We start from the raw sequence: 12,504 nt of genomic DNA, 5'->3' as shown, positions 1-12,504 counted from the left end.
CTTTTTATTTTACTGGCTTGGAGCTGTGTAGTTGAGTGTTTTTAAGTTATTTCTCCTTTTCAGAATTTGATTATGTTTTTATGGGTTTCTGTTTTTGGTCAATATATTCTGGTTGTTTTGGTCTTTTCTTTCAGCTTTCAAGATCAATGTTTTTCAATTTTCCTTGGCCTTCACTCCTTCGGTCTCTTTTGATGTCTGATTTCTTGGCCTCTATCTTGGCGTTTTAGTTGGATTATTATATTTGGTTCTTTGATGAAGAAGATTTTGTTTTATTTGAATTGTTATTTTCTTAGTATCTTTTTTCTTTCGTCTGGGGAGTTTTGTATCTTTTGAGAAATAGTTTGATTTATCATTGAAAAATTCTTCTTGTTGTAAAAAAATTATTTTTATATGTATTAAGCTTTATTAATGAAAATAACATCTGCATGCGTACGAAAAAAAGATGTAGAAAAATAACAAATTTATTGAAATAAGATTCATCTGTTCTATCTTTTGGATTGATGGGAGTTTAATATTATATTGTTTTCTTTTTTGTTTATAGTGGCAAGCTCTAGCTGATGCTGCAAAAGCTAAATCATGCTATTGGAAATTTGTTTTGCTGGAATTGTCTGTCCTACGAGCTGAACTCTTGTCAGATAAACTTGGAGCAATGAGTTTAGAAATTGAGGTTCATTTAGAGGAAGCAGCTGAGCTTGTCAATGAAGCTGAACCAAAGAACCCAAGCTACTACAGGTAACTGGAATAAATTAATTGTATTTCATATACGTTTTTTCCCTTTTTAACATAAACAAAATTTTCATTGATATAACGGAAAGATTAAAAAACAAACTCCACTTTCGAAAAAGTAACAGCAAATAGAAATAGAAACCTAATGTTGAACTGCTAGAGGTAATTGATAAAGAAACCAATAATTCAGAGTTCAGACGAAGAACTCCATAGAGAGGCCTTAAACTTAGCTATGTTGAACGGCTTGCACCAAGTTTTGGATTTATCTTCAAAGATCTTTGATTGTGCTTGAACCAAACTTCAAAAATAATGGTTTAAATAGCATTGATTCATAATAATCGAGCTACTGGATTTGAATTGTAACGGCCCAAGCCCACCGCTAGCAGATATTGTCCTCTTTGGGTTTTCCTTTTCAGGCTTCCCCTCAAGGTTTTTAAAACGTGTCTGCTAGGAAGCACCAAGTTTTGGATTTATCTTCGAAGATCTTTGCTTGTGCTTGAACCAAACTTAAAAAATAATGGTTTAAATAGCATTGATTCGTAATAATCGTGCTACTAGATTTTGAATTGTAATGGCCCAAGCCCACCGCTAGCAGATATTGTCCTCTTTGGGCTTTCCCTTTCGGGCTTCCTCTCAAGGTTTTTAAAACGCGTCTGCTAGGGAGAAGTTTCCACATCCTTATATAGAATGTTTCGTTCTCCTTCCCAACCGACGTGGAATCTCACATGAATTGTTGGAAGAAGAGATACCAACAATTCAACGCATAAGCATAGTTAAAGATGTGATTTTGATTCTCTAAAGCCATAAAACAGAGAACTCAAACTGTGAGGGCCGTAACAAAAAATTAGACATCTTTTGTAAAACATCTGCTGCATTCTGTTCTTTATATGGCTGTCGAGAACTATATGCAGCATCCTAGTGTTCTGTAACGGAACAGTAGACATAGAAATCACTTTGAAAACACGATGAAACCTTGACTTCAACGTAGAATTCCCACACCACTCATCATTCTAAACTTGAATTCTGTTACCATTACCAATTCTAGACAAATATAAATGTGATATTTTGTGAAGCTAGCGAGGAATAATAGAATCTTTAGAATGTTGGAGAAATCTTTGGGTCATGTTTGATCTCTCATTAGATTTCTTTTCTTTTTTTTTTCTTCTCTGATAAGAAATTAATTCGGTAATTCCTTGGAGAGGCTTGTGCCATATTTAATAGGGGAACAGGTGGAGGAAGGGAAGAGTTCACACGTGGCAAACTGCGAGATGGCAGCTAGACTGCTGGAGCTTGAGGTTTGGGTATAGGGAATCTTAGCCACTAAGCTAGCAAGACCTCATTATGTGCTCTGTGGTGCTTTCTTCGAGAGTTTGATAATCTTTGGCACAATATTCCCTAGAAAGCTATTTCGNGTTTGGGTATAGGGAATCTTAGCCACTAAGCTAGCAAGACCTCGTTATGTGCTCTGTGGTGCTTTCTTCGAGAGTTTGATAATCTTTGGCACAATATTCCCTAGAAAGCTATTTCTGACTGGTTCTCTTTCTTCTCTCAGTTACTTCATTGTTCATTGGTCAAGGGGTTGAACACTTATTTCTAGGAAAAAAAGTGGTTTCAGAATAGTCTCCTCTGCTCTTTATTCTCTGTTTTCACCATTTGTCAACTTTAAAATTTTCTTGCCTCTATCCTTCCATCTTATGGGAGCCCTTCGTCTCCTTTGGTTTTTGTTGGCCCCTCTCCGACGGGGGTGTTAACAATATTGTGTCCTTGAAGGGACTTTCATTTGTGGAGCGCTAGTCCTTCTGTTTGGTTTTTCTTTCCTTCCTTTGGAAGATCAAAATTTTGGAAAAGGTTAATTTTTTTGTTTGACAAATCCTCCATGATCAAGATCTTCGAATTGGAGCTCGACACTACATGAAACCTCAAACCATTCTTTTGTTTTTTTGTTAGTTTTAAGTTGTCATGTCTTTTCTTTCATCTTCTCTGTTTTTCTCTTTCCCTCCATGTTTGCTTAGCACTTTACCTTTTCTAAAGCTTGTCCATCAACTGACACGATTTGTGCTAAAACAAATGTTATTTATTGTAATGCCTCACCAAGTATTTTCCTCATCTCCATCTCTCAATGGAAGGCCCTCACCTGCATTTTCCTCATTTAGCAATGAAATCCTAGTTTCTTCTCGAGACCATTTTCCTTCATTCTGTCTCTATACTCTGTTGAAATAAGGAACGGCATTTTTTCAACGGTTTGCTAAATGTGTTTTGGATTTTTCATTAATTTTTGTGGCTCAGGAAGGACGGTCTGAAATGGTATAGACAAGAATTTTTTAGAGACTGTCCTTAACATTTTTGTTTGGGATGATGAAAAGTTTTCCTACATACAATCCTGGACCCAATCTTTGACCGATCTAACAAACGTTTTTGTGGGAACAAAGATGGGGAAGCAATCCTGGACCCAATCCTACACCACTTTATTTCACGATGTCGACCCACACCATCTTCCCAAAAATTTTGAGTACATTCTTGTAACAGCCCAAGTCCACCGCTAGTAGATATTGTCCTCTTAGGGAGATGTTTCCACATCCTTATAAAGAATGTTTTGTTCTTCTCCCCAACCGATGTGGGATCTCACAATCCATCCCCTTCGGGGCCCAGTGTCCTTGGTGGCACTCGTTCCCTTCTCCAATCGATGTAGGACTCCCCAATCCACCCGCCTTTGGGGTCCAGCGTCCTTGCTGGCACACCGCCTCGTGTCCATCCCCCTTTAGAGCTCAGTCTCCTCGCTGGCACATTGCCTGGTGTCTGGCTCTGATCCCATTTGTAACGGCCCAAGCACACATCTAGCAGATATTGTCCTCTTTGGGCTTTCCCTTTCGAGTTTTCCCTTAAGGTTTTTAAAATGCGTATGCTAGAGAGAGGTTTCCACACCCTAAAGAATTTTTCGTTCTCCTCTCCAACCAATGTGGGATCTCACAATTCTCTTATGTCAAATTATAGGTAACTATCAAAAGACATTTCTACTATTCCTTACAGACTTCCAATTCCCCCATCTCGTGCGAATCTAGCAACTTATCCTCACCCCAATGATTTTGTCTGTTCAAGTAGTGGTTTCCTCATTATCAGCTATTTGATTGTTTTCCTTCTCTTTTATATGGCATATCTAACTTTAGTTTATGATTAAATAAAAGTTATATCCTTAGAGCAATGTAATTTAATTTATGGAATTTAAATGTTTTAAACAATATTTTGACTAAAATACGTGTAGTGGACAGACATCTGAATTTTTACAGTTGTATTTTATTTGTGCTGGCGTAGTCTGCTTACTAGCTTAAATAGGCTCAACATTTTATAGTATATCCCTTTAGCTTGTGTTACATTCTTCTCAAGTCATCGAAGGGCATAATTATGAAAATATTCTGGTGGTATTTTAAACTAAAGCATTTCTTTCACAAACTTAGCTATGTTTTTATAGTACTTCTCTTTTTGTTTCTCTTACCATCTCACATTGATCTTTAGGGAAAAAGTATCTTAGAATGAAATTGCTGAACATAAGGGAACATATTCATAATAGTCATTTTATTGTTCCAGAATGATAGTAACTTCATCGAATTATGTTGTCTTTTCTTAAAGTTGTGTAAATAAAAGTTCTAAAACCGATCTATGTTCTTAAAACTTCAATAGCGTAAAACTTGTTCGATGGTCTTTTGTATGAAAACTGCGGAACATGGAATTATTCATGTATTATAGAGTAGATTGTAAGCCTACGTTACCAGAACCAGTTCTGAATGATGACGGTGAGATTCCACATGAGGAGAACGAAACATTTTTTTTATAAGGGTGTGAAAACCTCTCTCTAGCATACGTGTTTTGAAAACCTTGAGGGAAAGTCCGAAAGGGAAAGTCCAAAGAGGACAATATCTGCTAGTGGTAGGCTTGAACTGTTACAAATGGTATCAGAGCCAGACACTGGGCGATGTGCCAGCAAGGAGGCTATGCCCCGAAGGAGGTGGACACAAGGTGGTGTGCCAGCAAAGACGCTGGGTCTTGAAGGGGGGTGGATTGTGAGATCCCCACATCAGTTGGGGAGGAGAACGAAACATTCTTTACAAGAGTGTGGAAACCTCTCCCTAGTGGACGCGTTTTAAAAACCTTGAGAAAAAACCCGAAAGAGAAAGCCCCAAGAAGAGCGGTAGACTGAAGCTGTTACATAAACTACATTCATATCACCATTATTGTCATCATAACTCTTAGGCCCTTCTACTCTTTGAAACTAAAAACTTTTCTTGATCCTTCGTGGCGTGCAGCAATTATAAAGTTCGTTATTTGGCAAAGAGGCAACAGGATGGTTCTTGGAAGTTCTGTGAAGGTGAAATACAAGTACCAGCTTAGTAGACTCATTCTTTTGTAAGAAATAGAGAATTTTAGGTTCATTTGGTCTCTCCAAACTTGTTGCATCATTGATCTTCATCCACCAAGTGTATTAGTCATTTAATCATCTACTTTATATTTGTTATATCAACAATATCATTAATATAGTTAATCTTATCGATACACTTCATTTAGATATACTTTAAATTTTAGAGTGTAAGTTGGTATATAATTTGATTGATTAATGAATTCACGTATTCATGAAGGATGGAGGAAGAACGTTCATTGCCTCAAAATCATGAATGATATACTAATAAAGTGCCGATAAACTATTCATAAATTGATGATAGATATATAATTTTAACGTGTAATGATGTTCTATTGCTATACGTGTATTATTGATACATTTTAGTTCAATTGTTGATATACCTATCTATGATATGTTAATTTGTGATATATTTACATCATACAACTCATTGATTGATATTCATACAACTCATTGGCAATTTAACATATTCTTTGTTTGTGACCAAATTACATCATTCAAATATAAATAGATCTAGAAGTTTCAAAAACGAATTGGGTGTTAGAATACAAAACATAATGAGTTTTATCCTTTTGGACCCACCTGAAATTTCGAGTTGATTGAGTTGATGTTCGAGCCACATGAATCGAGTTCACAACTCAGCCCTATCTAGTCCAACCTTCTATTCCGATTGGATTGGATAGTTCTTTTTTAAAAAAATCATATTTATCTATGATGTTACATTAATAGCTAAAATCTCATAAAATTCAAATATTAAACATTTATAAACCATAACACATTTCTAACATCGGTTGCAAATGCTAAGTAAGGTTGGGTTGTCCAACCGTATGATGTCCCACATTGGTTGGGGAGGAGAACAAACCACCATTTATAAGAGTGTAGAAACCTTCCACTAGTAGACGTGTTTTAAAGCCTTGAGGGAAAGCCCGAAAGGGAAAGCCCAAAGAGGATAATATCTGCTAGCGGTGGGCCTGGGTTGTTACAAATGGTATAAGAGCCAGACACCGGACGATATGCCAGCCTTTTTGCTATTTTCCGAAGGGGGGTAGACACGAGGCGGTGTGCCAGTAAGGACGCTAGGCCCCAAAGGGGGTGGATTTGGGGGCGGTCCCACATCGATTGGAGGAAGGAAAGAGTGCCAGCGAGGATGCTGGGCCCCCATTTATAAGGGTGTGGAAACCTTTCCTTAGTAGACGCGTTTTAAAGCCTTGAGGGCAAGCCCGAAAGTGAAAGCCGAGAAAGTCCAAAGAGGACAATATCTGCTAGTGGTGGGCCTGGTTTGTTACAAACCCAAATAAAAAAAAAAAATTTAACCCAATCAACCTTTTTAATTTAGGTTGAATAGTTGGAATTGGACAGATAATAAAATTCCTGTTCCATGCACAGCTATCGGGTAACAATATCAATCAACTCAGCTATCGTTGAAATTGATGAAACTTTATTTATTTATTTATTTTTTAAATGTCATTACCCCATTAAATATATTCAATTTAATTGTTTTTTTTTTTTAAATAAAAATAAAAATTTAAGAAAAATAAAAATTTAAGAAAAATAAAAATTTATACCTAAAACCATATTTGACAAATTTGGCGAAGGAATGTATGGTTAAAAAAACGTTGCAAGGAGGAATGTATTCTCTCTACTGACGTTGATGAAAGACGTGGAACGAAAAATAATCAGAAATGCCTCGAAACATGAACGGAAGCAGACACGAAGGCGGAGAAGATGAGAGCGGAATGCTGTGGAAGCTTCCAGTTTTGAAATCTTCCAGAATCGGAAGGTTAGGTCCCGCCTTCGGCCTCGGCGTTGGTTGTGGCGTCGGCTTTGGCATCGGCCTCGTCGGAGGTTAATTCTTCATCATTTCTCTCTTTCCTTTTTGTTTCAGTTGGATTCCTTTTGTTTTACTACTTCAATTATGTTGTTAAAATCAATTAGATTACCGGAATCACTTTGTTTAGTGCGTATTAATCTTTGGTGAATTGAAAATTTTCCTTATGGATTGTGTTCTACGCTGCAATTTGCTGATTGCTTTAGTCGGAGGTATGCTTGTTGAATCAGAGATTAAACAAGCATTTCTTCATCATTTGTCTTTTTCCTTTTTGTTTCAGTCGTAACTCGCTTGTTATTCCTCTGTTGGATTCCTTTCGTTNCTTTTTATTTTACTGGCTTGGAGCTGTGTAGTTGAGTGTTTTTAAGTTATTTCTCCTTTTCAGAATTTGATTATGTTTTTATGGGTTTCTGTTTTTGGTCAATATATTCTGGTTGTTTTGGTCTTTTCTTTCAGCTTTCAAGATCAATGTTTTTCAATTTTCCTTGGCCTTCACTCCTTCGGTCTCTTTTGATGTCTGATTTCTTGGCCTCTATCTTGGCGTTTTAGTTGGATTATTATATTTGGTTCTTTGATGAAGAAGATTTTGTTTTATTTGAATTGTTATTTTCTTAGTATCTTTTTTCTTTCGTCTGGGGAGTTTTGTATCTTTTGAGAAATAGTTTGATTTATCATTGAAAAATTCTTCTTGTTGTAAAAAAATTAATTTTATACGTATTAAGCTTTATTAATGAAAATAACATCTGCATGCGTACGAAAAAAAGATGTAGAAAAATAACAAATTTATTGAAATAAGATTCATCTGTTCTATCTTTTGGATTGATGGGAGTTTAATATTATATTGTTTTCTTTTTTGTTTATAGTGGCAAGCTCTAGCTGATGCTGCAAAAGCTAAATCATGCTATTGGAAATTTGTTTTGCTGGAATTGTCTGTCCTACGAGCTGAACTCTTGTCAGATAAACTTGGAGCAATGAGTTTAGAAATTGAGGTTCATTTAGAGGAAGCAGCTGAGCTTGTCAATGAAGCTGAACCAAAGAACCCAAGCTACTACAGGTAACTGGAATAAATTAATTGTATTTCATATACGTTTTTTCCCTTTTTAACATAAACAAAATTTTCATTGATATAACGGAAAGATTAAAAAACAAACTCCACTTTCGAAAAAGTAACAGCAAATAGAAATAGAAACCTAATGTTGAACTGCTAGAGGTAATTGATAAAGAAACCAATAATTCAGAGTTCAGACGAAGAACTCCATAGAGAGGCCTTAAACTTAGCTATGTTGAACGGCTTGCACCAAGTTTTGGATTTATCTTCAAAGATCTTTGATTGTGCTTGAACCAAACTTCAAAAATAATGGTTTAAATAGCATTGATTCATAATAATCGAGCTACTGGATTTGAATTGTAACGGCCCAAGCCCACCGCTAGCAGATATTGTCCTCTTTGGGTTTTCCTTTTCAGGCTTCCCCTCAAGGTTTTTAAAACGTGTCTGCTAGGAAGCACCAAGTTTTGGATTTATCTTCGAAGATCTTTGCTTGTGCTTGAACCAAACTTAAAAAATAATGGTTTAAATAGCATTGATTCGTAATAATCGTGCTACTAGATTTTGAATTGTAATGGCCCAAGCCCACCGCTAGCAGATATTGTCCTCTTTGGGCTTTCCCTTTCGGGCTTCCTCTCAAGGTTTTTAAAACGCGTCTGCTAGGGAGAAGTTTCCACATCCTTATATAGAATGTTTCGTTCTCCTTCCCAACCGACGTGGAATCTCACATGAATTGTTGGAAGAAGAGATACCAACAATTCAACGCATAAGCATAGTTAAAGATGTGATTTTGATTCTCTAAAGCCATAAAACAGAGAACTCAAACTGTGAGGGCCGTAACAAAAAATTAGACATCTTTTGTAAAACATCTGCTGCATTCTGTTCTTTATATGGCTGTCGAGAACTATATGCAGCATCCTAGTGTTCTGTAACGGAACAGTAGACATAGAAATCACTTTGAAAACACGATGAAACCTTGACTTCAACGTAGAATTCCCACACCACTCATCATTCTAAACTTGAATTCTGTTACCATTACCAATTCTAGACAAATATAAATGTGATATTTTGTGAAGCTAGCGAGGAATAATAGAATCTTTAGAATGTTGGAGAAATCTTTGGGTCATGTTTGATCTCTCATTAGATTTCTTTTCTTTTTTTTTTCTTCTCTGATAAGAAATTAATTCGGTAATTCCTTGGAGAGACTTGTGCCATATTTAATAGGGGAACAGGTGGAGGAAGGGAAGAGTTCACACGTGGCAAACTGCGAGATGGCAGCTAGACTGCTGGAGCTTGAGGTTTGGGTATAGGGAATCTTAGCCACTAAGCTAGCAAGACCTCATTATGTGCTCTGTGGTGCTTTCTTCGAGAGTTTGATAATCTTTGGCACAATATTCCCTAGAAAGCTATTTCGGACTGGTTCTCTTTCTTCTCTCAGTTACTTCATTGTTCATTGGTCAAGGGGTTGAACACTTATTTCTAGGAAAAAAAGTGGTTTCAGAATAGTCTCCTCTGCTCTTTATTCTCTGTTTTCACCATTTGTCAACTTTAAAATTTTCTTGCCTCTATCCTTCCATCTTATGGGAGCCCTTCGTCTCCTTTGGTTTTTGTTGGCCCCTCTCCGACGGGGGTGTTAACAATATTGTGTCCTTGAAGGGACTTTCATTTGTGGATAGCTAGTCCTTCTGTTTGGTTTTTCTTTCCTTCCTTTGGAAGATCAAAATTTTGGAAAAGGTTAAATTTTTTGTTTGACAAATCCTTCATGATCAAAATCTTCGAATTTGAGCTCGACACTACATGAAACCTCAAATCATTCTTTTGTTTTTTTGTTAGTTTTAAGTTGTCACGTCATTTCTCGCATCTTCTCTGTTTTTCTCTTTCCCTCCAGGTTTGCTTAGCCCTTTACCTTTCCTAAAGCTTGTCCATCAACTGACACGATTTGTGCTAAAACAAATGTTATTTATTGTAATGCCTCACCAAGTATTTTTCTCCACTCCATCTCTCAATGGAAGGCCCTCACCTGCATTTTCGTCATTTAGCAATGAATTCTAGTTTCTTCTCGAGACCATTTTCCTTCATTCTGTCTCTATACTCTGTTGTAATAAGGGACGGTAATTTTTCAACGGTTTGCAAAAAGTTTTTTGGACTTTTCATTAAATTTTGTGGCCCAGGAAGGACGTTCTGAAATGGTATAGGAAAGAAGTTTTTTACTGTCCTTAACATTTTCGTTTGGGATGATGAAAAGTTTTCCTACATGCTATCCTGGACCCAATCTTTGACCGATCTAACAAACGTTAGAGATAGGGAAGCAATCCTAGACCCAATCCTACACCACTTTATTTCACATTGTCGACCCACGCCATCTTCCCGCAAATTCTGAGTACATTCTTGTAATGGCCCAAGCTCACCACTAGTAGATATTGTCCTCTTTAGGCTTTCCCTTCCGGGCTTCCCCTCAAGGTTTTTAAAACGCGTCTACTAAGTAGGTTTCCACACCCTTATAAAGAATGTTTCGTTCTGCTCCCCAACCGATGTGGGATCTCACAATTCTCTTATGTCAAATTATAGGTAACTATCAAAAGACATTTCTACTATTCCTTACAGACTTCCAATTCCCCCATCTGGTGCGAATCTAGCAACTTATCCTCACCCCAATGATTTTGTCTGTTCAAGTAGTGGTTTCCTCATTATCAGCTATTTGATTGTTTTCCTTCTCTTTTATATGGCATATCTAACTTTAGTTTATGATTAAATAAAAGTTATATCCTTAGAGCAATGTAATTTAATTTATGGAATTTAAATGTTTTAAACAATATTTTGACTAAAATACGTGTAGTGGACAGACATCTGAATTTTTACAGTTGTATTTTATTTGTGCTGGCGTAGTCTGCTTACTAGCTTAAATAGGCTCAACATTTTATAGTATATCCCTTTAGCTTGTGTTACATTCTTCTCAAGTCATCGAAGGGTATAATTATGAAAATATTCTGGTGGTATTTTAAACTAAAGCATTTCTTTCACAAACTTAGCTATGTTTTTATAGTACTTCTCTTTTTGTTTCTCTTACCATCTCACATTGATCTTTAGGGAAAAAGTATCTTAGAATGAAATTGCTGAACATAAGGGAACATATTCATAATAGTCATTTTATTGTTCCAGAATGATAGTAACTTCATCGAATTATGTTGTCTTTTCTTAAAGTTGTGTAAATAAAAGTTCTAAAACCTATCTATGTTCTTAAAACTTCAATAGCGTAAAACTTGTTCGGTGGTCTGTTGTATGAAAACTGCGGAACATGGAATTATTCATGTATTATAGTGTAGATTGTAAGCCTACGTTACCAGAACCAGAAGTTCTGAATGATGACGGTTGGATTCCACATTAGTTGAGGAGAACGAAACATTTTTTTTATAAGGGTGTGAAAATCTCTCTCTAGCATACGTGTTTTGAAAACCTTGAGGGGAAGTCCGAAAGGGAAAGTCCAAAGAGGACAATATCTGCTAGTGGTAGGCTTGAACTGTTACAAATGGTATCAGAGCCAGACATTGGGCGATGTGCCAGTAAGGAGGCTATGCCCCAAAGGAGGTGGACACAAGGTGGTGTGCCAGCAAAGACGCTGGGTCTCGAAGGGGGGTGGATTGTGAGATCCCCACATCAGTTGGGGAGGAGAACGAAACATTCTTTACAAGAGTGTAGAAACCTCTCCCTAGTGGACGCGTTTTAAAAACCTTGAGGAAAAACCCGAAAGAGAAAGCCCCAAGAAGAGCGGTAGACTTAAGCTGTTACATAAACTACATTCATATTACCATTATTGTCATCATAACTCTTAGGCCCTTCTACTCTTTGAAACTAAAAACTTTTCTTGATCCTTGGTGGCGTGCAGCAATTATAAAGTTCGTTATTTGGCAAAGAGGCAACAGGATGGTTCTTGGAAGTTCTGTGAAGGTGAAATACAAGTACCAGCTTAGTAGACTCATTCTTTTGTAAGGAATAGAGAATTTTAGGTCATTTGGTCTCTCCAAACTTGTTGCATCATTGATCTTCATCCACCAAGTGTATTAGTCAATTAATCATCTACTTTATATTTGTTATATCAACAATATCATTAATATAGTTAATCTTATTGATACACTTTATTTAGATATACTTTATTTAGAGTGTATCATTGATAATATATAATTTGATTGGTTAATGAATTCACATATTCATGAAAGATGGAGGAAGAACGTTCACTGCCTCGAAATCATGAATGATATACTACTTATAAACTATTCATAAATTAATGATAGATATATATTTTTTAACGTGTATTATAGATACATTTTAGTTCAATTGTTGATATATCTGATATGTTAATTTGTGATATATTTACATCATTCATACAACTCATTGATATGCCTAAAGGCGGCAACAAATTACATCATTCAAATATAAATAAATCCAAAAGTTATAAAAACGAATCGGGTGTTAGAATACAAAACATAATGAGTATCTTTT

At 36.3% G+C, this 12,504-nt stretch overlaps 1 protein-coding gene across 1 annotated transcript; it reads left to right on the top strand.

The window, feature by feature from the left end:
• Positions 1-648: 648 nt before the first annotated feature.
• LOC111784922 (plastid division protein CDP1, chloroplastic-like) lies at positions 649-12,220 on the top strand. The gene is made up of 4 exons (XM_023665442.1): positions 649-653; positions 3,090-3,095; positions 7,824-8,016; positions 11,891-12,220. The coding sequence occupies exons 1-4, from the start codon at positions 650-652 to the stop codon at positions 11,973-11,975; spliced, it is 288 nt and encodes a 95-aa protein (XP_023521210.1). The 5' UTR covers position 649; the 3' UTR covers positions 11,976-12,220.
• The last annotated feature ends 284 nt before the right edge of the window (positions 12,221-12,504 follow it).

Source organism: Cucurbita pepo, unplaced genomic scaffold (genome assembly GCF_002806865.2).
Source record: "Cucurbita pepo subsp. pepo cultivar mu-cu-16 unplaced genomic scaffold, ASM280686v2 Cp4.1_scaffold000297, whole genome shotgun sequence".
NCBI lineage: Eukaryota > Viridiplantae > Streptophyta > Magnoliopsida > Cucurbitales > Cucurbitaceae > Cucurbita > Cucurbita pepo.
Note: the sequence above shows the minus strand (reverse complement) of the source record. Positions and strands in the feature narration are given on the sequence as shown.